Genomic DNA, 27,435 nt, shown 5'->3' with positions numbered 1-27,435 from the left:
ACACACACACACACGGAAACAATGGAAAATCTCTTGCCAGTGTGCTCTGCTTTTTCCTTCTCTGAATGTCACTTACTTTTATATAAGAATTTATACTTGGTACAGGAGGTTCTTGTGAAATTGATGCTTTAATTATTGTTTGCCCTGTATTTATATCCATATAGTCCATATAGGGTAAACAGTCATTCGGCGGAAGAGCCTGACTAGGTGCACACGTGTGTAAAATGTACTTACAAGATTTTTGTGATTGTCTAAACTGACTGTCAACATCCATCTGGACTACAGCATGGCAAAAACAAACAAATTGTTTTCATATTGTTATTGACACATACTGTTTGTCACTGACTGTTGTCTGTGTCTTACCACCTGCAGTATACAATGTGATCGATAAAGCCATCGTGACCTAGTGACATAAACAGAGCAGTAAACGTCTTGGCATGGTAAACCACCCAGTATTGTTACTGAGTGATGAGAGAGAGTGTGTGTGTTGTTCAGAGATGAGTTCCCGCACAAGATCTGGTCTGCCCGAGACCTTGTGGACATGCATAAATGTCTTGTCCAAACATTTGCCGTTTTGGATTAATGTACGCACTCTGTAAAGAGACGGCGCAGATCGTCATGGTCGTCATTGTCTTGGTGACAGATCAACGTGATTATATAGAGCTGATAGAAAGGGAGGAGATGTGGTGATTGCTGAAATACTCCACTTTCAGTTTGTTATTCCTGACACATTAACTCTGTGTTTACTTATTAGCTGTCATATGCAGGACCACTTCTGAGGAAACACTGTTTGGCAACAATTCCTAAGAACTATTGTCTATGTTGTTTTTATCATGACGCAATCTTGTTCCCAGGAAACTGATGCTGGATTGTTGCGGCCGATATCAATTAAATTTAAGATTGAGGAAAAAAAGACCTCCAAAAGTGAATAACCGATGTCCCATTTGACATACAGTATCCAACAAAGAGTTTTTGACAAGGATTGTTCAAATTTGAAGAATTTGCCTCTACACATACCTGCAGGGCTCATATGTGTCGCCTGTGTTTGCACTAACGGTGATGTTTAGGATCTGTTGGCTTTAGGAAGTTTGTCCGTCGGCCTCCCTTTGTAATTACAATGAAATATCTTGATATTTGCAGGTACATGTTTTCTTGGGCTTTACTCCTTTGAACACATTGAAAATACACAGAAACTCATGTACACATACTTACACCTCTCAGGTTACTGTGTTTGGAAAGTCGCTTGCATAATAGCTGCTCTTTATCTGAGTGTCAATAACCCTGAGAGGGAGTGGCTGTTACAGAGGAAAAGGAGGGGTATGACTGTTTACTTCTCTTTTCATCCCTTAATGCAGGCCGAGTAAAGTCTGTACATATTTAGATTTGCAAGAAAAAGTATAAGAAATATCTTAATTCCAAATACACATGAACATGACAAAGCATATGAAGCTGCCCCCCCCCCACTATCATTTGTAGTCATAATCATACTTTCCAACCACTATCAGCTTGCACTGTATTTATACTGACCAAAGTGTTTACTTCCCTTTCAGATGTAGTAGATAATATAAAATAGTAACCCCCAGAGACTCGGTGACAAACCATAGTGTGAGATAATGACTTTGCTTTACCATTGAGGATAATTTTTCTACAAATAAAAGGAACTGGACTCATCAGTAAGCTGTCTCAGCTAATTATGCTGTCTGAACATGTATTAAATCACTTATACAAGTTATACTAGTTTTATACGACTTTCCTTGTTTCCCCAATCACTGTTGTCTAGATATGAAATGCTCAATAGAGTAAATGATGCTACTGGTTCAGAATAAAAGAAAATTAATGGATATATTAAACTATGGAAGATGTATTTAATCATGGCAGCCCATTTATTCCAATGAAACTGCTCATCCAACACATACACTGAAAACATCTCTCCTACTTCTTACCATGGGTGCCCATAGCGTATGTACATTAATGCCTCTCTGTGGTTCTGTCTGGCCAGTTGTTCACCTTAACAAATGACTGGAATTTTGGATTTTAGATAGAGATATTTGGCTAATGGTTGTGAAATTGTGACTTCCAAAGACTTCCAAATGTGATTGATGCTCAGGAAATTCTCTTCATAGTTTTACAGACTTTTTTTTGTCATTCATTTTTGGCCCAAGGATATCACACATGACCTACAGTTGTGACTTTGGCCACTACTCAAGTTATGGAGTGGGAGAGGGGGGAGCTTATGATAAAGAGGATCCGCTGTTTTGCACTAGACATTTTTGAAGCCAGGGGACAGCAAACTAGATTAGAGGTTAATCCTGCCAACATATATTTTGACCTCTTGTGAAGAGTATTGGCTCGATTCCAACTGAACTAACTACATAAACATCTAGAAAAACTTGATCAGAAATCTGTTAACATTCTCCCTCTCTGACTCTTCAGCTCACCTTATTCCCCCTCTCCTCTCCCTCCTCTGTTACTCTTCTACTGCCCATCATTGTGAACTCAAACAGACCTTTGCCTCGGTTTGTGTGTGGCCTTGTGTACACTTACTTGCATGTATATCGACGCTTCTTATGACAGTATCCCTCTCTCCCTCCCAGCAATCAGTATGTTTTTGTTTACATTCTCTCCCCTCCCCCCTCCCCCCCCCTCACTCGTCTCTCTCCTCTACTCTCTCCGGGCGAATGTCTTACATCAGATCACTCGAAGCATTTATAGCAAAGCTTTTGAAGCTTAGGACTCCCACTGTGGCCAAATATAGTAAACGTGAATCCAGCAGCTGTGTGTGTGTCTGTAAGAGGGTGGATGAGTGTGTGCGTGCATGTGCTCTCCTGAGTAAATGGCTCTGGGGTAAAAACGTGTTTGTTATTGTTCCCAGCACTTCGCCTGTAGACAACACTGCCAATTAAAGGGGAAGTTTTATGTGTTAAGAGCAGGAAGTGTTGCCGTGTGTGGCTGCACGCTATTGGCTGCACAGCTTCTCCCATGTTCCTTCCCTGGGGACTGAGCAGCCAGGGCTCTTTACTGCCATGGCCAAATGAAAGGTAAACACAACACACCTTTGATCAGGCTTTGCATTTAAAACCCTTACTGGAACTGTGTATATATGTGTGTGCGTGTGTGTGTGTGTGTGTGTGTGTGTACACAAGGAAGCAGCAAGCAAATTATTGAATGACACAGTGAGCTTTACATGCATGTGCGTGTTTAGCTTAATGAGAGATAAGCTCTCCAGGATGCTACCGCCTCCTCCTCCTCCTCTTGTTGTTGAAGCATGAGTGAAATCATCCCTCCATCCATGCGTCCTTCCCTCCATCCCCCCCCCCATCCACCCAGCATGAAAACAAAACAAGGCGTTGTATGAATGAAAGTGGGAGGGGCCGAGTGGCCTAGAAAGGCAGGCAGGCAGGCAGATAGAGAGATAGATAGTGGTGCAAGGCTGGGTGAGGCTGTGGCGGAGAGGAGGGATAGAGAAGAGGACAGTGGAGTAGGAGGAGGGGATGAATGAATGAGTGAGCTGACTGGAGCATGTTTGGCATAGCAGCTAGCTTGTGTAGCCCAGCACTAGCGTGAGCAGAATGGGGAATAATGCTGCTGCAGTAGTGGTGTTATGCTACTGTAGTACTCCCTGCTGAGACCGCTGTGCTGAGATCAGATTGAAGTAGAAAAGGAAAAGGGGAAATATCCCTCAGGAGAATAAAAAAATAACCATGAGTGATTTTAAAAAAAACAGCAAGGTAGTTCACTTATTTATCACACATTTCTATTAATATAACAGGGGATGTAAACAACTGTTTTTCATGACCCTGTATTGAATGGATTTGATGTAAAGCTGATTTATGAGCATGCTTGCTCCTTGGCTGCGTCTGCCCCCTGTCTGCCCCAGCAAGGCCAGGGTTAACCCTGGGCGTCTCTCCTCCCCGACATGGAAGAGGCCATTGAATGGCTGCCTCCCCCAGCCAGCAAACACATTGGCTGAAGCTGAGGGTGGATCTAGGGCTAGAGCGGCACTCCGGCATGGATCCTGAGCTGGAGCTGGATTGGAGAGCTCTCTCTGCTCTGTTATGTGATGCCGTGGTCACAGTATGTACACACACAGCAGACAGACAAGAGAGGGGAGGGCTGGAAGAAAGCTATGCATTTTTCTCTGTGGGTCAGAGAAGATTGTGCAGTGGTGGGTTTACTACATCACAGTAAAGAAAACGTAGTGGAGCGACCTCTGCATGAACTACTGCAGAAAGTCAAAGATGATGTTTTTTCTATATTAGTCATTTTCCCTCTCTGCGATTTTGACCCTGTCCCTTTTGTCATTGTTCTTTCCTTTAACCTCATTATCCCGGCCATGTTCTCCCCCTGCCACAACCCTGTCTGTCCTCTGCTTTTACTCAGGCAGCACAATGGGCAGCCCTCCTGTGCAGGAGGGAGGGAGTGGGGAGGGGGGTTCTTAGCTGTATCCTTGGCAGTGAGTGCTCATGTGATATCCTCATAGAGGTGGCATCCCATGAAGGCTGGCATGCAGTGCCCTCATTGCACTTTTCGGCTAATTAACAGTGTGACACACTCCCAAACAATATTTTTTCAATTACTTGTCAGAATACTGTTAGGGAACAGTTACCATGATTCATCTTCCTGAGGTTAGCTGTATTAGGTTTAACTCAAATATCATAGGAGTAAAAAAACAATCATAAATGTAGACTCTTAATTTTCTTGATGCTATGAATTTTCACCACAAAGGGACCCAAAGCAGGGCAAAATAGTCTTGGAAATGTTTGTAGCTTGTTATTTGACCTAGATCTGCTTCTTGGCCTGACACTCTTTAGTTCAGTTAGCACGTGATATTAAAGCTGACAGTACAGTGAGAGACACAGTGAGAGACAGTGATTAACACACAGGGTCATGCACAGGAAACCCAGTCAGGGTTCAGATATGTGCCCCGTGTATGTTGCTGTTTTCTCCTCTGGATTCCAAATTAAATGAAAGGATTAGATGTTAGAAACACTGATTGATTTTTGGGGTATTTTTAGCACTTGTACTGATTGGTGCTGCACTTAACTGAAAATCAAGAGTCTATTCAGAGGAAGAAACTTATGGTGTTGGTTTTGATATTTGAGACTGGACATCTTTGCTACAGTGGATTGTAGAATAAAATGCAGCCTCAGTAAATACTTCCCAACCCTTGATTCACAATGGATCCCTATCTTGTTTGCACCCAGTCAGTATGCGCAGTTGGTAAAAAGGTCAGTGCCTGGTATAAGGTGAGATGTAATGAGTCTCTGCTGGCCCACAGACAAGGCAATAACAGCTAGTTTATTAGATCATTACAGGGCACAGGTCAAACCTGATGGCTAATCCAATCACAAGGACACTCAGGCTCTTTGACCAAATGTTGTTTCCCAATAGGTCAAATGAAACCTGACATGAGCCAATGACATATAATGTTCAACCCATTAGCAATTAAGGTTGTTTCCATGGCACTGCAGACTACCAGTGTTGGGAATAAATTGTGGTCACTCACTCTCTCATGGATGCTAGGTGGGTAACTAGTGGTTGTCCAATTGCATGTTTACATGCAAATTACAGCTAGAACTTGTCTAATTGTGTTCTTGAATGCTAATTACTGTCTAATCATTTGCTTTTGTGCAAATTAAGTTTTCATGTTCAGCCAACCTCTTGGGACAACAGCGATATTTCAGTATAACATAAAACCACAGAATACAGAGGTGAAGTCATGCAATTGTGAGTTACATTCGACTTGTTGACACAGAATGATCTAACCCTTAAGCTACATATGTTCATGCTTTGTTAATTCACATGGGCTTTGCCAAGTGTTTATACATTGGTGTGGTGGTTGGGTTGGATTTTACAATAGGAAATAAAGTTGGTGAATTAAATACTGAAGTCAGCAATCTAACATCCAGCAATCACAGATCTTAATGTTTATGTACTGTGTTCTTTGACATTGGTTTGTCCTTTCTGTGAGGGTCAAATGTATTCCTGCTGATGGCAGTATACCATTTCCATTTTCTCTTTGAGTACCCCCAGCAATAACACGTTAAAAAGGCAACACAGAACCACAACACCTGTTCATAGTTCATGCAGCCATGGTCATGTGTGTGTATGTACACACCAAACATGCATGCGGTTCCTTCGTTTCTCCCAGATCAGAGAAAACCACCACTTGGTGGCCATTTTGACCACAGGGTTTTGCTCTCTCCGCTTCTCCTTGTTTTGATTTTTTTTGAGCTGTTAAATGCTAGTTGGAGCAACAGAGACGGAGAGAAATACTCCTGCCTACATTTAGCCATGTGCTGTTATATTTGGTGTTTTGTTTTTTATTTTACTTTGCTTCTGCATGATGTTTGTGAACTTTGGATAAGTCCCACTCCCACTCGTCTTTGAATGCCATTTAAACCAGGAGTGGTTAAACACACTATCTTTATGTATATATCATGTTGATATGTGATGTATGTGGGGGCCAAAATAAAAAATGATTTCATTCAGAGATGTTTACTAGTATGTAACCTGATATTAACCACTTCTTTCTCTTTTCTCCTCTTTTGCTGTTCTGCAGTGTGTTTGGACAACTGTAAGCATGGTGCGTGTAGCCTCCAGGGCCAGTGCTGCGATGACCAGTGCTTGGGTGGCTGCTCGGAGCCAGGCAACGCTAGTAGCTGTGTGGCCTGCAGGAACCTTCAGCATGGGAACACATGTGTAGAGAAGTGTCCTCCTGGATACTATGTCTTCAAGGGCTGGCGCTGTATCAGTTTCTCCTTCTGTCAGGTTGGTAAAAACTGGGATTCTTAAGGCTAACCCGAATCATTTTAAACACAAATGCAGGTATAGTAAACTCACACACTTAAACATACATGTTTTATATACATTATCCTTGCTTCTCATTTCAGGAACTCCACAACCAATGTAAGCAGACTAAGAAGTTGAACCAGGACCGGGAATCAAGCTGCTCTGAATACGTCATCCACAACGGGGCCTGTATCCCAGAGTGTCCTTCTGGATACACCACTGTAAACTCCACTATGTACGTCTGACTCACACTTACATACACACACACACATACACACACCACTGGTGCCACCATCAACATTGCTGTGTTATTGATGGTGGCCATCATTACATGATCGTAGATGTAACTGTCACCCACAGCAAGTCATCCCTCTGTGACTTCAGCAGACAAGTGTATTGTCACCCAACACACTCAATAACATTTGCGCACAAGAGATGATGGCATTTGGAAGTTGATCAAACAAAAAGGCCGAATTGTTTTTCCACTATGGAAAGTCTGTTCTCCTCTGTAGATAAGCAGCTGGGCTGCTGAGGAGAAAATGATGTAGATGTGTAGTAGTGAAGCAAAGGAAAGGGCAAAACATCACCTGCTTTTTTGTTTGCCTCTTTGTCAACTGTAAGCAGTGCTCTTCAGCTCTTAAAAACATGCAGGTTCATGATTAATTTAGCACTGGCAGTGCAGGCAGTCAATATGATTAATAGTATTAGTGTTACGCTGTATTTTGAACTTTTTAGTCTTTCAGTTTTTATGTAAAAAATGTATCAAGCTCAGTATCAGTTCATAGAACAAATGCTCTTTGAGGCTTTGCCAGTAAGTGTATAAGCCCATGAGAAAGAATACTTTCTTATTTTTTAAAAAAATTCTGTATATTTCTGCTGTCAAATATTGCCAGAGGGAGCTAATTGTCTGCTAAGGGGAAAAAAACATATGCTGTGTGATTATTGGCCAGCCATGACCTGCTCTTGTAAAAACTTTAATACAAACTGCTTTTAATTTGCTTCAATTTTCTCAACCCTCCGATTCTGAAAACTGGGCAACTCTTTCAGATGACAATGTAGTTGTATGAAACACAAAATAAGCAGCACATACCAGATGAACAAACAAACGTTGATAACTCTAATAATGACTCTAATGATAATAAGTTACTAAGCAGAACCAAACACAAAGTTTCCATATAGATATGAGACTTCATAATTTCATATGCAAATAAGTCCTCTAATCTCAATTGCTGTAAATGAGTCCCTGGTGTTTTCACAGCCTCTATGACATTCTGTTCTCAGTGATTACACAGCTGCATCAAGTCAAAGCATTACCAAACTGACATAAAACAAATAGCTGTTGACAGCAGTTCATAAAAGTATTGTAAGAGTTTTAGTATGCACATTAAATGTGTATACTTAATTTATTGAAACTGGATGTTGTGTTGCAGAGGAAAAAAACTGTATCAGCATTGAGCAACATTTGTAATCATGCTTAAGTGTTGATTATTTTGGAACCAGCACATAAGGGTGCACTGGGGTGAAATAATGTGACTGGGTCTTTTACGCAGCCAATAGCCAATTATTTTCCTTTTGAAAGGATTATTCTGTAGGAACCTGAGCTCAACTTTACAGTCTGTCTTGGACTTGTTTACTTAGTCTTGCTGAGTAGTTAACATGAGATTATTTCATGTGAAATAATAGTAAATTAGTAATAAGTATTATAGATTGATATTGAAGATTTGATTGATGTATTTAAACACAGTTAGGGTCACAAGGGTGTTGTACACTTCCAGGGAATGGATGTCTGCATCTCCCAGATTTTTTCGCTGTAGTAGCAGTATAGCCTAGTGGTTAAAGTGATTAAAAGAGTATGTCACACAGGTGAAAGATCAAAGGTCCAAATCCCTGTAAGAGACATTTGTCCTTAAGTACACTGAACCTCTTATCTTATTGTAAATGGCCCTGGATAAAAGTGTCGGCCAAGTTTGACCTCTAGAAGCTGTCTGGACCTCACCTGGTCCTGTTTAGCTCAGAGTTTTGTCTGCATGTGCAACATGCAAGGGCATGACCTTATTTAGCGTTCCTCTTGTACTGAAGGGGGGTAGAGGAACATCAGTGGCTTCCTCATTTAGCGTCAGTTGCTGTTGCTAAATGAGGAGGACATGTATTTGTTTTGAGGCCAAGTATGTGTTTTGAAACCACCCCTGTTTGCATGCTTTCAAAACACATGCATAGGTTTAGGCAATAGGCAGTGTCCGAAATTAACTTTTTGACTCACCTGCCAAGGGGACTGGTAGATGAAAACATCCACCGGCCGAGCGTATTTTTTACCAGCTAAAATAATAAATTGCCTTTTTGTGTCAAATACACATTTGTTTCAGTGCATTTCATTGCGATAATAAGGTATTACGTATGTTGAATACTGTAGCTAGAAGCAGACCTGTACGCTAATTTTTTTTTCATAGGATGGCGAAGTCATGGCCTGCCCTACTCTGCCTCTGATTGGCTAGTACTCGTTTCCCTTGTGGTTGGGTTGGTTAGGTTTACACATGAGGAGTGAGATTGGTTAAGGTTAGGGTAAGAATATAAGGGTAAGCATATCAGAGGCAAAAAAAAAAAAAAAATGGCGTCCCATACAGTAAACAGTGCCACGAAACTATGTGCGGTCAAGACGGTCTGCGGCTGGTGCTCCTTCGCCTCAGACTGTCTCGAGCACTCCTACAGTTTCACGGCACTGTTTAGACGTGCGTAAAAACACGTGGTCCATGTATCTACATGGTTTAGGGACAAACATGAGTAATTTCCTACGAGCCATCATACCAGATTTTGACTATTTTGGTACAAACGTTTACCCGCCAGTGTGGCGAATAGCCTTCCAAGATTTACTCACCGAACAGAAAATCTACCTGCATTTGGTGCTTGGCGGGTGTTAATTTCAGACGCTGGCAATAGGGATAAGACATTTTCCAGTAAAAACGTGGGGGATAAAATAGTCCTTGGATGGTGGTATAGAGACATTAATGGGGTGTGAAGAAGGAAGACAGATGAAGAATGAATAAAAAGAAGGACAGAGAGGCGCATTTCTCTGTTTGTTCTAATAAGAGAAGGTTGTGTGCCGAAGATGTCTGCATCGCTTGAAGCCACAGGTGGCTGGATGATTGATGGTGTTTGTGTGTTTCTGGTATACCTGTGTAAATGCATGTGTGTTTGTGCATATATAAATGTGTATGTGTGTGCACGCACAATGCATTTGACTGTTTGTGTGTGCAGAACGTGTTTGTGACTACATTAGCTTGTGTTTGGTCGGGTTTTTCCAGGTGCAGGCTGGGGGAAATGTGCACTGTGTCCAGATAGAGAGTGGTGTGTATATATAGATGTATTTATCAGGTAAATAACACAAACTCACATGCACATGAGTTTTTAGCACAGCCAGCGGGAACGGTAAGGACATTTTAACCCAACATGACTTTCTTCAAATGTATCATGTGTGTCTGTGTCGGAGAGAGAGAGATTGACTTTCCCTTGCATGCTGCCAGCCTGTGGGGATTATCAGGTGCTTAGACAGAAAAGAACATTGCTTTAAGTCTCATACACCCTGAGGCATAAGGCAGACTGGCATCCTTTGTGTGTGTGTGTGTGTGTGTGTGTGTTTGTGTTTGTGCGTGCACGTGTGTATTTGTTTTTGTGTGCTTACGTATGGATGTTTGTGTGTGCACATTATGTGATAAACAAGACTTTTCTTTTCCATTAGGATTCTGTTGCAGTTGCAACATCAGGGCCTGTGTGTATGTGTGTGTGTGTGTGTGTGTGTGTGTTTTGCTGCTATGGTCTGGTTAGAGCAAGAACAAGCGTCATCACAGTGGCTTAGCCTGGCAGAAGCTACACCCAGACAGACACACACATCTCCAGACAGTCAGGCAGACGACACACGATGTACAAATGCACACACACACACACACATACACACACATACACACACACCCCAGTGAGGATTGACGAGGAGGAGGGATATTCCAGAGTAGAAGAAAAGGACACCCAAAGGTTTGCATCATGGTTTTTCTGTGACGCCAATAAACCGTTGGGTAGTAAGATCTTGACTCCCTTGGGCATCTTTCACTATTATTATGCAAATTTGAGTATCTTTAATGTTAGGTTGGATAGTGACTATGTTAAGTTATCACTGTGAATACAACAGAAAAAAATACAAACATCACAACAATGTCAAAACGGTCACATAATCCTGTGCGGCTGAGAAACGACACAGTCAGGGAACAGTTTCAGACGCTTTTGAACAATCATGATAAAATGTATTTTTAGACACACTTTATGTATGTAGACTGTACCATTCATTTTTATACATCGTCTCTTTATCCCCTTTTTGTCCCAGCTCGTCTCTCCAGGCAGGTAGCTTTTCTCTCTCAACATTTCACATTCACTAACATCTACTGTATGAAGGAGTATGCTCATCTTTCCTGGATGCTGTGAGAGCACAGTAGTACAGCAGTGTGTTTGTGTGTGCTTGCGTGCGTGCGTGCAAACGGTCTGGTTCTGCCAGGCCCGGGCCCGAAACCAAACCCAAGCGTCAGCTGCGGCCGCTGTTCTAGATGGTTCTAGCAGACCCTGGAGCCCGAGTCACAGGGTTCAGCCGGACAGATAAACACTGTCCCTTTAAGAGCTGCTGTTGGACCCAGCCTGTCTGCCTGTGTGTCTGTGTTTTTCAGTACAACGGCCCAAAACATTCTGTCTTTCTACACTGCAACTAGAGCGTTACTTTTGAGAAGCTGAATTTACAATTTTCCATGTGGGAGAAAAAGAGAGAGACACAAAATATCTTTGAGTTTTGCTTCTCACTGTTGTTTCGGGGAGATCATTACAGCTACTTTCCACTCACTCAGAAGTCATAGAGGGGAAACAATGATTTGGCCTCTGATTGATGTAAATTATTAAAAGCTTGATAAGATGGAAACTAGGAGAAGCCAGGTGTGTAATGGTTCATTTGGCTCCCTGAGAGTGGATAGGAAAAACCAGACAAGGACCAAAACTGCACCCCTGGGACTCAGTGTTGCATGTCTCTATGGCAAATGGCTTCTATAGCAAGGCTGTGCTGTTTGGGGGGGAAAGTAGGGGCACAATTTGGTTAAAATTGTGTGTGTGTGTGTGTGCTTGCTTCCTTTAGAGGGGGATTACAATAAGAGTTGCATAAACATGGAATTAAAACAGGGTGAGCTTACAAATGGCAGTTCATGCAGAGCTTGCGTGGTCCCTGCAGTGAGCAACAGCATCCTTTGTTAGCTGTTCCCAGGGCACAGGGGCTGCCTTAAAAAGGTGCCTGTTAAGGCTGCCGTTTGATGTCATTGTCTCCTCAGCTTTGAGCTCCCAAACCCCGATTGGACTTCAGAATCCACTCCAATGATCCAATGTCATACCCTGCTTTGTAGATATAAGCATATTTTTTCAAGAACACTGAAAATTTTGACCTGACTTTCTTCTTTTTGTTGCACGGCCACCTCACATCAGAGCAGCCCCTTAAAAAGACATTGGTGGGTGGGGGAAGATATCAGTTGTTGGTGTTAAGAGCGAAGTTTCAAGATTTTGTTGTTAACCAACCAAAATACAGCTTTTTAGTTTACGTCTGAGGCAGACCTTTGTGGTAAGGGATGTCAAAGCTGGAAGTGGAATTAAAGAGAGGGATTATGTTCTTTTGAGAGGGCTTAAAAAAAAGTGCTCATTTGTGAATGAAGCGTTGGGTCCCTTTTCTCTGTGTGGTGTGTACCCGGCTGCTCGCTAGACAAGGCCTGCCTTTTGTGAATGAATTTCCTGAAAGGCAGCAACTATCAAGGCCTCATTGCTCAGTGTACGTGTGTGTATGTGATTACGTGCATAAGCACATGTTTGCAGTGAGAGGACGCCACTCATTGAGCTCAGAGAGAGAGAGAAACAGAGGAATGTCTGTTGGGAGCTGCAGCTGGTGTTGCAGTCATGTTGTTTTTGTTGTCTGTGATTGTACTCTGTGTGTGTGCATTCGTGCGTGCGTGTGTGTAGCATGTGCAACAGAATGAATTTGAAGCAAAGGGTGAAAACGCTCTCTCTTCTATCCCCCAGAGCTAATAAAAATGAAGGAGGCTCAGATGTGGATGAGAGATTGCATAATCTAATTCTACTCCTAAAAGCCTATGGATTCATAATAGGACTTATCAAATTAATTGAGAGAATTACAGAGTTTCACCTCTGAATACATCAGCTCATTCATTGAATTGCAAGGTTCTGTTTGTTTCTCATTTGAGTTGATTGGTTTGGGAAACCTTAAACTCACTACTGCTGATATTTAAGCAGTTTTCTCTGTAGAGTTTGTTGCTCTAATGTATTTTGCTGTCACTACAGCTATTATAAAATCTTTATTTGATATTCAGTCAAATCAAGTAAAAATTGTGTTTTATAACCTTATTTATTACATTTCAATTTATATAGAATGCAAGAGAACAAAAGATAAAAATTGCAAACACCATCACAAACTCAGATATGAGGCTAGATATCTGCCTGCATGTGTGAGTGGATATGACTTATATGAATAGATTCCAGTCAGTATAACAAGTTTATATCGGTTAAATTCCTCTGAACAGATTCAGCCTTGTTGTTTGAAAATGCAATGTCATCCTCGGTCCCAACCCACGCCACGCCAGTACGTCATTGAGCATTCCTGCCTCATACCATTCAATCCTGCTCCATTCCATTTCTGATATCAACGCACAGAAACATTCATGGTATTTTTTGTGTTTTCCTCTTTCGAAAACCAGTTTGTTGTCTGCTTCCACTTAAGGCATTGCTCTGCCACGTTTCCATGACGTCTCCGATCATGCGTTTAAAAATGATTGTGACATAATGTCTCTCTCGTGAACATTGCAGCCTCAGCTGAGTATTTTGTGTCTGTAAATGACGTTAAGTTTTTGTGCTTTACACAAACACCCTCACCTCATTCATTAGGATGTTGATGTGTATCTCTCTCTGTGTAGGTTGACCTGTTCGCCGTGTGCAGGCCTGTGTCCTAAACTATGTGTGGGAAATAAGACAATTGACTCAGTAACTTCTGCCCAGGCGTTGAGAGGCTGCACCGTTCTCCACGGCAACATGATCATCAAGATTCGTGGAGGGAGTGAGTACTACTACACCTCACCACCTGCTCAGGCTCAGCCTCACTCACTATCTCCGTCTCCTCTTCCTCCATCTCTGTCTCTCCGTTTCTCTCTTTATCAGAACTTCCAACCATATACTTTCTCTATGGCTCGATTTATATTTCCTGCCTGTGTGTCTGTGTCTTTTAACTGTAGCAGATATGCTGTCTGTCTGACCATCTGTCTTCTGCCATCACCTAGTGGCTCACCAACTGTCTGTCTCCTTGCAGATAACATAGCAGCTGAGTTGGAGGCTAGTTTGGGCCAGATTGAGGAGATCACAGGCTACCTGACTGTTCGCAGAGCATACGCCCTGGTCTCTCTCTCCTTCCTCCGCAAACTACGCATCATCAGAGGGGAGCATCTTGAGGGAGAGTAAGTCCTCTCTTCTCTTCTCCTCTCCTCTCCTCTCCTCTCCTCTCCTCTGCAGGTATGTACATTTCAATAAACAGTCTATCCTACATAGCACATTAATTTCTTTCTCTGTCTTTCATCTAGTACCCACGCCTTCTTTGCGTTGGACAACCAGAACCTGCGTGAGCTGTGGGATTGGTCCAAACACAACCTGACCATCCTGCGTGGTCGTACCTTCTTCCACTACAACTCTAAACTTTGCATGTCTGAAATCAGAAAGATGGAGGAGATAACAGGAGCCAAAGAGCGCAACCAAAAGAGTGACATCGCTGCTCGCACCAACGGGGACCAAGCCTCCTGTAAGAAAACCAGTCAGACTTGATGTCATTTGATTGTTTATGGGCTGGATGGTACTTTACCATCGAGGTGGTGGTAAAGTACCTTACTGATAAAAATTCTTTTAAAATGTAAATATTTTAGCCATTGCATGTTTAATGCTTGCAATACAACTATAATTAATTTATTTTTCAATCAAATTTAAAAAGATTTCTGTTTCGTTTTGCTTTTACTATCTTAGCGTTGCTCTTTTTAGCTCTTAAGGCTGAGAGTACATGCATTACAGCCTGTTAACTAAATGTATTGTAGTATCCCATGCTGTATGATAACGTTGTAACATGCTCTTAATGCACAGTGTTGTCAGTAAATCAACTGAGAAATAAAAGCAGCCAGGTGCTGAATGACATTAAATAATGTGTCCATACAGACAGCCAGTGTCAGCGAGCAAAACAAGCAAGCTGCTTCGGGCTGAGATACAGTTTGCAGGTGTACAACTAAGTTATGCTGCTGGTTGACAGCTCATTTGAGCTTCTGTAATTTTTCAAGCTGTAGATGAAGAGACAATGTCCCAGCACTACTTCCTACAGGAAAAATATACAAAACATCAAAGGAATATATGCAACACCTAAAGCCTATAGAAAAATGTTAAAGAAAAGTTTTGACGCAGCTATATTTTTTTAATTCAAAGCATTTCAGCTGTCAAATATATCTTTTTGGTTTTACTGATTTTAATTTGTGCCTTCTTAGGGCTAAATACACATTTTTTTCAAAAAATAGAAGTATTAGATTGGACTTAATATCACAGACACTCAACATTAAAGAACTTCACTTGGATTAAGTACAAAAAAAACCTGATCAAAAAAACTCATCAGGACATCCCTACTGTCTGTGATGTTTGTGCAGAAATCCTGTTATTTCTTATATTTGTTTTAACTATTACGTTGTGATTGCCTGGACCTCAAAAGTGGGAAGCGGCAGCATGTTTGATGTTCTACTGTTCATTTGCTCTTTTACCGAAGGCATGTGCTGAGCATCGTCTGTTTCGTTGTTTTTGTCCCTTAGGTGAGACCAAGCTGCTGAAATTCACCTTGATCAAGACCACATCAAATAAGATTATGGTGAAGTGGGAGCCCTTTTGGCCGTTAGACTTCAGAGACTTGCTGGGCTTTATGGTTCTCTACAAAGAGGCGTAAGTATCCAAGAAAAATCATAGGTTTTTTTTCATAACACGGCATAACACACACGAAAGTTAAATAAAATTATAGCAGTTAGTCATAATGAGCAAGCATTATGCTCAATACGACTGACTTTACCTTGCCCAATAAGCTACAGTGATACTGCTATCCTTCTTATAGTTGATGACTTTCTTTCCCTCATCTCCAGGCCATATAAAAACGTGACGGAGTTTGATGGGCAGGACGCGTGCGGCTCTAACAGCTGGGTCATTGCTGATGTTGACCCACCCGCCCGTGTCACAGACAGCAAGGAGCAGGTCGAGCCGGGGCACCTAATCCGACCATTGAAGCCCTGGACGCAGTACGCCATCATGGTTAAAACCCAACTGTCTGCATCTGATGAGCACCAGGTTCACGGAGCCAAGAGCGAGATCATCTACGTCCGCACTAACGCCTCCAGTGAGTTGCTGCGCTGAAAAAAACACGCACACACATCAAAACACAGGTTTTTTTTATAAGAGACTTTGTACATTGCTTTGGAAGTTGGATTTGATGGATACTGTTTAGCTGACTAGAGTATAAAAGGAATGTGAATGGCGTCACCTGCACTCACATGCGTGTAAATGTACAAACAAAACAGGAACCTAATCAAATCGTTGCTCCATAGTGCCACTGGCAGTCAAAACCTCCACAGGTTACCTTTGGGTGATGATAAAAGAAAAGTTTGCTATGGCGTCAATGATGAACTGATCATGTGAGGAATTTGTTTAAATTTGAATCAAGTTTTGAGTAAAGCCTTCTGCAGAACTATGAATAATGTTATGATTGTGTTTAACATTTGGAGAACAGTGTTTCAGGAAATACGCTTAAGCAGTTGAGATAATCTTTATAACGAAGGTCATATAATATTAACGCAATCCTGACTATTGTCTCTCTGTCTTCCTCTGTCTCCCTCAGAGCCTTCCGTGCCTCTGGACCCCATTTCTTCCTCCAACTCCTCCTCTCAGATCATCCTGAAGTGGAAGCCTCCCACCAACCCCAACGGCAACATCACCCACTACCGGGTCATCTGTCGTAAGCAGCCTGAGGACAGCGACCTCTACAAGTTTGACTACTGTCTACAAGGTGAGTATCCAGAAGACTGTTCACAAACAGATCAGCTAAGCTCACTTTTGTTTGTGTCACTTTTTCCACACTCCTGAATTTCCTCGTCCCACTCAGGAATGAAGCTGCCATCTCGTACCCCGACCCACCTGGACAGTGAGGATGAGCAGAAGTGGAACCACACAGACGAGCCCACCTTAGGCGGCAAGTGCTGCGCCTGCCCCAAGACAGACATCCAGCTTAAGAAGGAGCAGGAGGAGATAGAGTACCGCAAGACCTTCGAAGACTACCTCCACAATGAAGTCTTTGAGAGCAGGTACGCTGTCTGTGTTATAATACATTTTACTTCTTTTTTTGTTGTCAGTCATTTTAGTTTTAACTTGAAATAACTAGTGATTTTATTGATTCTGGTGGTCCCCCTAAGTTTTTAAAGACTACAAGTTTCTCTTTTAGTCAGGCTGCTGCTTTTGTTTACCATTGAGCAACGATGACTTTCATGGGGGGTCAACAAATGAACAAAAGAGTTTGACTCTTGACCTCAGAAAAATCTGAATCTTAACAGTTTATATTTTGAAATGTTTTATTTCACACAGTATTTAAGAGGTCAAAAAATGATGACACACCCCATCACCACTGAAAATTAATCTTTTAAGTAATGAATGTTTAATTCAGACTTGAAAAGGTTGAAGTAATCAAATCATCATTCTTGTTAAAATTCTTGACTGAACAATTAAAACAAGTTCAGGCCAACTTAAAACTTCTTTCTTGTCACACTGACTGCGCTAAAGGTCACCTACACATCTTTAAATAAATGTGTACCTGTTTCAAAAACTTGTACACATTCAAAACTCAGTACATTTTGTTAAGCATCGAGAGGAGCTTCTTGCTTTATTAGTTGCTGTATGTGGCGGTGCAGCAGCAGCAGCGCCGGAGCCCCTTGATCCAGCCAGACAAGACCACTCTTCTTTTGTCTCGGCCACCATGATGTGTGTGTTAAAATGTCTCTGTGCCAGCTCTGTCTCATCCATTCGTGTGTGTGTGGTTTATGTAGACCCTTGTTTTTGTACTGGGCACTACTGTGGGGGGCTTAGGGTGGGAGGTGCTGATTGTCTGGGCCCCGGTGCCCCTACCCTCTCTCCTGACACACACACACACACACACACAAACACCCACAGTCAGTCCCTCCGCTTCCCTAGGGGAGTGATTACTGTGCCCATTATCATTCATGCCAGTCAGGGGTGCAGTCATGCAGACTGCCATTTGGACACACACTCACAAACACTCAAACTCACACACACCTCAGCTGGGTTTTGAACCCATGCTGTTGTATTGGCCAAGGTCAGCTCCATAAACTGAAGTACACAAAGAACTTTGTGCTTTCTTTTTCCATCACGCAAAGGGATGCAGGAAGTTTTGTATTTTTCTCTTTACCTGAGCAAGTATCGGTTCAACATTAACTCAGTCCTACATGTTCCCGCTCAGGGAAGGAGAGGCCTCACTGCAGTAGCATGAGGTGAAGTGCTCAAAGAACTTCTCAAAGATACTTAACAGAGGTAGTTTTTGAAGGAAGGGAGAATATTTTCCTTCTCATAGACAGTGATTCTACATCATGATCTTACACTGAGATGCCCTCCAGGTTGTCTGTGTCTGAATTGATTTAAGTTTATAGCCTCTGTGGTGGGATTACACTCATTACCACTGTAAGTTAAGTGGACTTTGCTTATTGGCACCACCTAGTGGTCAGTGTTGGTACTTCTTCCAGCAGGGCAGTAGGGGGTATTAGTGGATAAATGTCATGCAGTCAGACTTGCTACACACTGTAAAGGTTAGTGTGAGCAGAGGTCCTTATTGGCCTCCTCTGCACTGCTGCTCTGTCCGCCATCTGCCAGAGTCAAAATCTCTCAAAATGATATTGACTGTTGTGTCAATAATTTATCCTGGCTCATCTTCATCATTCATGTCAGAGAATTTAAGTTTTCTCCAGTTTGTGTTCTTTGTAGCATTTTACCTAACCTTTACTAACAGCTTTATGTGTTGCTCTGTTTCTCTAGACCATCTCGTCGGCGACGCTCAGTGGGAGTTGCCAACGCCACCCAAACCCCTTTCTTCCTTACCACAGCCCCCAACCTGCTATATGACTCCACCACAGCCGCACCAGACGATGAGGATGAAGAGGGATCCAAGGTCTCAAACACTTAATATGTTGTATACTTTACAAATTATGTTTTTGTATGTCAGATCACTTGTCATTGAGTTTTCTATCCTATATTCCGGGTTAAACACAGTCGCTCAAAATTATTTGAAGCAAAATCTGTCAAAGTGAAAACTTTCCTCTAAAAAATAACTTATTTCCTGTTCTGTGATTTTCTTTCAACTTAGGAAGATGTGATACTCCATGAAACATTGTTTATATTGGCTTAATGTTATAATAAACTAGTATTTGATATGACTGCAGTACGGGGGAAATTGGTTGTTCAAGTAAATTGTTTTGAATGTGATATGATTTGAGTATAGCCATAAAGTCAGACACTTTTTGGCCAATTAGATCTCTTGTTTTTTCTGCTCAGGTGGAGCTAAAGGTGTATTCAAAAGAGTCGACCGTCATCTCCAACTTGCACCACTTTACTAGTTATAAGATAGAGATTATGGCCTGCAACCATCCGACGGACCTCAAACGTTGCAGCATGGCTACTTACGTCAGTGCTAGAACTATGCCAGAGGGTAAGACCAAATACAAATCTTACACTTATGTAAATACATACTGTATATGCATGCTTTTGACATACATACACCCTGTCCAGCTAGCATTAATATAGGCCAGAGGTTATCCAATTAAACTCAATTAGATCCCCAAAACAAAAAGTTTCCACACTCAGAACAATGTAGAAATGGAGTGCTTTGTACTGTACACATGTTATGTGATTTTCTTTGTCTGGTACCTGCAGAGAAAGCAGACGACATCCCAGGCCCTGTGACCCATGAGATAATGAATGGCGAGCCTTCCTCTGTGTTCATTAAATGGAACACACCTCGCTCCCCTAATGGCCTCATCATCCTGTATGAGGTGTTCTACAGGAAGGTTGGAGACACGGAGGTCAGTACCAACCATCACTGAACTTTTTTAGAGAGTGAGGATACAGGGGGGAAAAAAAGGAGCAAAGAGGGATCAGATGACTGTTTTTCAAGAAAATGGAGGCAACAGAGGTGAGGGAGGGAGAGAGCCGCTAGCAATAATCTTGATATACTCTGTAGGAAGTAGAAACAGTAGGCTTAAAGGGAGACAGGCACGCAAGAGAACGTGGATGGAGGTGAGAAGAAATGCAGACAGAACAAGAAGTGATCTGGGTAGACTCTGGGGAGTGGAAGCAGGCATGAAAGGAAAGGATTGCTGTATACACTCAAATTTTGTCTGTTCCTTATATGGAGAGAGGAACAAAGGAAATAGTTGTTTACAAACTCCCAATGCTGCCACTGTGTGTGTGTTGATGTTTTCTGCCGTGTGTGTGTGTGTTTGCATATTATTATTTTTGTGTATCTGTGCGCATAAGTGCTTGTCTGTGACAGTGTGAGTGTGTAAGTGAGTATGTGTGTTGTTGTTGTTGTTTACGTGCAGCAAATGTGTGAATTCATCTCTCATTGCTATTCATTGCTGCACTGCCTGACCCTAGGAGCCAGTAGCAGCTCTGTTACCATAGTGACAGAGGCAGGAAGGAAGACTAGAATGCAGTGGCAGGGATAGACTGGCATCTCAGACGACTTCTCCAGTGCACTGCGCTGAGAACACACTTATTAACACACACTGCAGCCAAAACAAACTGATCTGGTGTTTATTTAAGGATCATGTTTACAGCATGACGGAGATTCAGTTTAATTATTCGGTTACCAGCACAGTGGTGGCATATAGCAAAACGTAACATAAAAGGTGAATAATACTAAATATAAATTTTTAATGCAGACCTCTGGCTGACTGGTCTGTTAATTGGCCTGCATATCAAAAGTTGTGTATATTAAAACACAATTTTGTAGTATTTCATCATCTATATCTGCCACCTACAATATGTAAACTCAAAATTATATATAAATAGTACGCTGACAAAAGCCTAACAATTCCTTTTTTCATTCAATGTATATTTTGTAATGACACCATATAAAATGATTTATTAATTCTTGCAGTCTTGTAAGAGTTTTAGAGTTTGACAAAAGTGTTTATTTCTTATTTGGATTAAAGCAAGTCATTGCTGAAGGACACATATTAATAATTCTTATTTGAGTCAACCTAAAATGAACAGCTTGTATGGGTTTATATTGATGCATCCCAAAATAGGTCTTTTACATTGTTCCCTACAGTGTTTCCACTTTTTACACACTTCCATTATTGTTATCTAATGTTTTTGTTAAGAGTAAACCCAGTTAGAATATGCACAATTGGTGACTTGCTCCCAGATGTGAGTGCGTGTAGTGGAGTGACTCGGGTTCAAGAGTGGCCTTCAATCTGAGGTTCTTCTTATTGTCCTTAGTCAGGACACCAAATCTCAAAATTGCTCTTGATTAACAGGCCACATCTGGCAAAGAACAGTTAAGTGAAAATACAATTCTGCACTCTTATGAAAATGAGTCAGATCTACAAAAGGAGATGATGTGTTGCAGTTTAAACAGATAGTTGGCCCCACTCTGGTAAAATGGCTTGCCATGACTTTAAATTTCAGTTTCAGTTAGATGAATGAATTATTCCTCATGATTCCTTATGTTGAAGTGATTTGTTTTTTTTCCTTCAGGTTCACACAGCTTGTGTGTCTCGTCCGGCCTACCTGAAGTCAGGTGGCACGAAGCTTTCACTTGTGCAACCTGGAAACTACAGCGTGAGGATCCGTGCTACCTCGCTGGCAGGAAATGGCTCTTTCACAGAAACCACTTACTTCTCCATGCCCAACAGTAAGGCTGGAGGCTATAGCTTCGACTTAACTGAACTCACATGTATAACTGTCATACATTATTCACATGCATCTGGAAGTTCATAAACTGCTTACACGCTGTTGCCTTTGACTCGAGGCGAGTTCTAACAAGCCAAACTGTAACTGTAAAACTGAACGCTTTTATGTTTCGCTCAGAACAAAATCTCTAGACGTTTGTTTCATGTTTTATTTTATTGGACAAAAAAAAGAAAAAATGTGCTGAATTTTCTGGAATTTTTTTGTCCCTAAATTCTGATGCGAGATAGACATGCAAGATATTTAATAACCATTATTGTTACATACACATTATTGTTCTTTACTGCTGATCTGTCTTCCATACTCTGCAGTCTTCCAAGTAAACTGACCAATGACTGCTGTGTTTATTGCAGAGGATCCTGGTTTATTTGGTGTTGTGATTGGTCCAGTCATCTGCTTCATCCTGCTGCTGTTCGTGGGAGGTGGAGTCTTTGTGATCTTCAAGAAGAAGTAAGATCTTTTGATCAGAATGATCCATCCTGCTGAATACATAATCTGTGCAGATGCCATATGACATCAGAGAAGGAGCAGTGCTTATTTTGTTTAGCTGAAATGAATAAACCTTTTGTAGGATTTGAAGTTGAGGGTGTTAAGTTTGAATACTTTGATCAATTTGTTGTGACAGGACAAATAAACTAGACAGATTCTGTACAAAGCAAGAAGGTCTGGACATAGTGGATAAAGTTTGTATGTAAATACAGTTTTCAGTATCTCAGACAGCTTTCTGTGGTTGTGTTACAGGCAAACAGAAGGCCCGACAGGACCTCTTATCGCCTCCTCAAACCCTGAGTACCTCAGCGCCAATGATGGTAAGAAAGATATCATAACTAAATTACAAAGAATAGCAAGTGCAACACATTTGGATGTGAGCCAGCGTGAAATAATTGAACCTATATTTAAAAAGATTGTGATAAATTACTCAATGAAAATTGTGTCTTTGTTTCGTGTAGTGTATGTTCCTGATGAGTGGGAGGTACCGCGTGAAAAGATCACGGTGCTCAGAGAGCTGGGTCAAGGTTCCTTTGGCATGGTGTACGAAGGAATTGCCAAGGACATCGTCAAAGGAGACCCGGATACGCGTGTAGCAGTCAAGACAGTCAATGAATCGGCCAGCCTGCGAGAGAGGATCGAGTTCCTCAACGAAGCGTCCGTCATGAAGGCTTTCAGCTGTCACCACGTGGTACGAGGCTCAATGACACCTTTCAAACTGTCTCCTCTTACAGCTTCATCACTGAGAGGAAAGCTATCCATACACTTGTGAATTACAGTGCATCGCTGCTTTCAGTCACTTTAGAAACCAGCATGAACATGTATGACTCACAGAATCATGACTCGCTTGTTGTGTTGATGCTGCCATATTGACACACAGTTTGACTCCCTAAACAGATATTCACACTTGGTAAGCAATTGTGCTTACCATTACTACTTTATGAAACAACCTGCTAAATATCAATTAAACTACCGTATGTTGTGCTGTCAGCTGTAAAAAAAACAAAACAAACAAAAAAAAAACATGCTGAGGTGTAAGGGAATAATATTAATAGTCATAATATATATGTATATATATATGGTTGCAACCCTTTTGCTATCAGTTAAATGATAAAAAATGGGCTGCATTTATATAGCTGCTTTCTAGTCTTCAGACCACTCAAAGCGCTTTACGCTACATGCCAACATTCACCCATTCTCACACACACATTCATACACTGATGGCAGAGGCTGCCATGCAAGGTGCCAACCTGCTCATCAGGAGGAGTTTCTAATGCTCATTCACACACACGCTCACTCACTGACGGCACAGCCACCGGAAGTAATTTGGGGTTCAGTATCTTGCCCAAGAACACCTCAACATGGTGGGGATCAAACCACAGATCTTCCGATTAGTGGGCGACACGCTCTACCTCCTGAGCCACAGCCACCCCAGTTACTAGATTTGAACAAACCATCTGCACAGAATGAATCATTGTTCAAAAGACTGCACTATAGGTCAGATTTGGAAGTTTATCTGCAGATTTGAATTAAGTTAATTAAAATGTCTTTAATACTTTACCTCCCAACAAGAGATGAGATGCTGGTTCAGGCTGTTTGCTGTGTAGTTTCTGATTATAATAGAAAAGTGTGTGTACTAGTCAGTCAGTTAAAGCGTAAACAGGGTTTGGTAGAGTTTCCCTTGTGCATAACCATGTGTGTTTTTATCATTCCTCTATGTAGGTACGTCTGTTAGGTGTGGTGTCCAAAGGTCAGCCCACCCTGGTAGTGATGGAGCTGATGACCCACGGGGACCTGAAGAGCTACTTGCGGAGTCTCAGGCCAGACTCTGAGGTATGTGTCACTGAGAACCCAAGAAAACGGTTTAGATATACGTCCACGCATCACATATACATATATATATATATAATATATTGACAGACTGTATAACTGTCTTGTGTATGTGTGTGTTTTTGTAGAACAACCCATCAGGCCGTCCTCCACCTACGCTGAAGGAGATGATCCAGATGGCTGCAGAAATTGCAGACGGCATGGCCTACCTCAACGCCAAGAAGTTTGTCCACAGAGACCTGGCAGCCAGGAACTGCATGGTGGCAGAGGACTTCACCGTCAAGATTGGAGGTATCGCATATCTTGTACTTGTTGTGGTTTCCTTGTTGTTCATATCGCATTTTTCAATTTGTTTAGTTAGATTGTGTTTTAGTTGAATTGAACTGGTTTCTTGCTTACAGATGAAGATGTTGCAATATATTTAGATCAGTACCTGCATGTATTGTCACCAACAATCAAAGTCATCACCTTGTACTGAGCTCTTTCTCTCTCTCTCAATCTCTCTCTCATAGACTTTGGTATGACGCGAGACATCTATGAGACTGACTACTACCGTAAAGGAGGCAAAGGCCTGCTTCCTGTCAGGTGGATGGCTCCAGAGTCTCTGAAAGATGGAGTCTTCACCGCCCACTCTGACTGCTGGTAGGTCACCAGCGGTCACACCTCACACCTCAGGAGTTGTCCTGCAATCCCGATTACATCACTAATGCATTTGATCACATTTTCTTGCGTGTGTGTGTCTTGCAGGTCATTTGGCGTTGTACTGTGGGAGATCAGTACACTAGCAGAGCAGCCTTACCAGGGTTTATCCAACGAGCAGGTTCTCAAATTTGTCATGGACGGAGGATACCTGGACCGGCCTGACAACTGCCCTGAGAGGATGTGAGTAAATAAAGCCCAAAACTGCTCGTGTGGCAGCTCAAGTTATTACTTTGTTCTGATAATCTCACACAGTATCTCAGATGGAAGGAACCCACTTGATAACTTCTATTTATTGAATTTGGGACACAATAATATTTAAACTGAGCTGTGGAAAATAAGGAAATTTGATCTACAAACTTTTCAATGTAGCTTTTCCTGCTGATAGACATTTTGAAAGTAACCAAATTATATACAGTAGTATTAACAGAATCAAATAGTAATTGGGAATAATTGCTTGCTACCTACTGCTGCATGGAAGATTCCCACTGTTCCTTTAGCTGAAGCTGATTCGGTAGAAATCTGTATTATTAACTATCAGAAACTACTTTATACTTTTAGATTCAAAAGCACATTTAGTCTCACTAGGCCCAGTATGTGCCTGATACAGTAAATCTGTCAAAGACGTATTTTACTGTAGTAACAGGTAGCGCTCCTGTATTTCTGGATGTGCTCTGTCATACAATTCAGCATGATGATCTGTCACCTTCCAAGCAGCCATTTCTATAGAAATATGATTTTCCTGTGTCAAGCTCTGTCTCCATTTTTCTGCCGTGCTATCCCCTTTCCAGGCACAGCTTAATGCAGATGTGCTGGCAGTACAATCCGAAGATGCGGCCGATGTTCCACGAGATCATCGAGATGCTGCGGGAGGACCTGCACCCGTCTTTCCAGGAGGTCTCCTTCTTCTACAGCGAGGAGAACAAAGTCCCCGAGACAGAGGAGTTTGACTTGGACCTGGACAACATGGAGAGCATCCCCCTGGACCCGTCTTCATACTCCCAGAGAGAGGAGAGCTTAGGCAGGGACAGCGGGCCCTCGGTGGCCCTCAGGGGGAACTATGAGGAGCATGTCCCCTACACACACATGAACGGTGGCAAGAAAAACGGACGAATCTTATCGTTGCCCAGATCCAGCCCTTCCTAACATTTCCTGTTTCCTAAATGAACTCGTTTAACTGCCCCTCCCCTCCCATCCTTCTTTCTCTTCCAGTCTATTTTTTTCTGTATCCTTCATGTTCCTCTCTTTTTATTTTCTAATGATTTTTCTTATTCTTGGAGAAACCCTTCGAAAAAGACACAGATCTCAGGACTTTTTATTTTTCTTCCTCATGGCTGCCAAACACAGGCAAGCAAGGGATGCAAACATGGTGTAACACTTTTTTAACTTCCTCCACAACACATTGGACTTTCTATTACCATATTACCTATCTATTGTTTTTCACTATTGCCACGTTTCCAGGACTCATTGTGATGGAAAAAGAGAAAAAAAAAAAACTGTGAACACAACAAACCTTAGACAACCACAAGGCTGCTTACGCTGAACCTCTTCAAGACTTGTCCCTCCTTTTCTCCCGCAACCCACCAATCTGCATTTCCACATTTCTGTGCTTTGTTTTTTTTTTTTTTGTTTTGTTTTTTTTTCTCCAAGTGAAATCTTTTTACTCAGATAGTGGCCTTTTTATACGTGGCCTATAAACAAAGAGAAGTGTCTATCAGCGCTTATACTAATTTCCTTTTGAACAATGACTTAATCAGTTTGGAACTGTTTGGAAACGGTGGGATGACTTGCAAAGACTTGATCCTAGAACAAACATCTATTCGTAGAGGAATGTTGTTTTTGTTTTGTTTTCGTTTTTTTTTTTTTTTTTTTGGTTCTGCAGAATTCCAAACTACACACAGATTCATCGGGTGTTTGCTGAATAGTTTTAATTTATTTGCTTTTATTGTTATTTTCTCTATTTCTCTCTTTTCTTTCTCAGTTTTATTTCTGTGTCCTCACTATATGGCTGAAGGATATTTAAACAGTTAAGAATTGGACAAAGGAGTTCCTCAGACTGACCAATAGCTGCTGCTTTGATATATTTTAGTGGGTATAGAAATATATAAATATATATAATATATATAGTATATATGGAATATTGGTATCAATGTACCAATATTTTATATATAATATATGACATATTGATGTTTTTGTAAATAGTTCATATTTGTAATATTTTTCATCAGAAGCTTTGCTAGTATTTAGTTTTTATTTTTGCCAGGTTTTTTCTTTCTGGGTTTTTTAAATTTTCTTATTTTTATAGCCCCAGAAATCACACTAATCTACCATCAGTGCTCTCTGTGTCTTAGGCCTCCAGCCCCCCCTCGAGTAGTCTGACCACATGGATGGGAAAAAGGGGAAAAGCCCTAAAATATTGTCAACTCACTGCATCATTTTTTTATAAACCTCGTTCCCACTGAGAGCTGTCAATATTTGGAGGCAACTTTACTACAACGAAACAAACGAGAAAAAAAA

At 41.6% G+C, this 27,435-nt stretch overlaps 1 protein-coding gene across 1 annotated transcript in view; it reads left to right on the top strand.

Annotated features, from left to right (window-relative positions):
• The window catches only part of insrb (insulin receptor b), a 79,167-nt gene extending 52,105 nt beyond the window's left edge, over positions 1 to 27,062 (top strand). The window contains exons 3-23 of the mRNA XM_044360924.1: positions 6,563 to 6,771; positions 6,894 to 7,027; positions 13,785 to 13,924; positions 14,174 to 14,318; positions 14,442 to 14,656; positions 15,696 to 15,822; positions 16,017 to 16,267; positions 16,766 to 16,933; positions 17,030 to 17,228; positions 18,964 to 19,096; positions 19,480 to 19,633; positions 19,858 to 20,006; positions 21,688 to 21,844; positions 22,254 to 22,350; positions 22,642 to 22,709; positions 22,851 to 23,080; positions 24,112 to 24,222; positions 24,348 to 24,510; positions 24,732 to 24,861; positions 24,967 to 25,101; positions 25,710 to 27,062. Coding sequence (XP_044216859.1) covers positions 6,563 to 6,771; positions 6,894 to 7,027; positions 13,785 to 13,924; positions 14,174 to 14,318; positions 14,442 to 14,656; positions 15,696 to 15,822; positions 16,017 to 16,267; positions 16,766 to 16,933; positions 17,030 to 17,228; positions 18,964 to 19,096; positions 19,480 to 19,633; positions 19,858 to 20,006; positions 21,688 to 21,844; positions 22,254 to 22,350; positions 22,642 to 22,709; positions 22,851 to 23,080; positions 24,112 to 24,222; positions 24,348 to 24,510; positions 24,732 to 24,861; positions 24,967 to 25,101; positions 25,710 to 26,064 — 3,470 coding nt within the window. The 3' untranslated portion in view covers positions 26,065 to 27,062. The remainder of the gene's footprint in view (positions 1 to 6,562; positions 6,772 to 6,893; positions 7,028 to 13,784; positions 13,925 to 14,173; positions 14,319 to 14,441; positions 14,657 to 15,695; positions 15,823 to 16,016; positions 16,268 to 16,765; positions 16,934 to 17,029; positions 17,229 to 18,963; positions 19,097 to 19,479; positions 19,634 to 19,857; positions 20,007 to 21,687; positions 21,845 to 22,253; positions 22,351 to 22,641; positions 22,710 to 22,850; positions 23,081 to 24,111; positions 24,223 to 24,347; positions 24,511 to 24,731; positions 24,862 to 24,966; positions 25,102 to 25,709) is intronic.
• The last annotated feature ends 373 nt before the right edge of the window (positions 27,063 to 27,435 follow it).

The sequence above is a fragment of the Thunnus albacares genome, chromosome 9, assembly GCF_914725855.1.
Source record: "Thunnus albacares chromosome 9, fThuAlb1.1, whole genome shotgun sequence".
Classification (NCBI taxonomy): Eukaryota; Metazoa; Chordata; class Actinopteri; order Scombriformes; family Scombridae; genus Thunnus; species Thunnus albacares.
The sequence above is the reverse complement of the archived record's forward strand: the minus strand, read 5'-3'. Positions and strand labels throughout refer to the sequence as shown.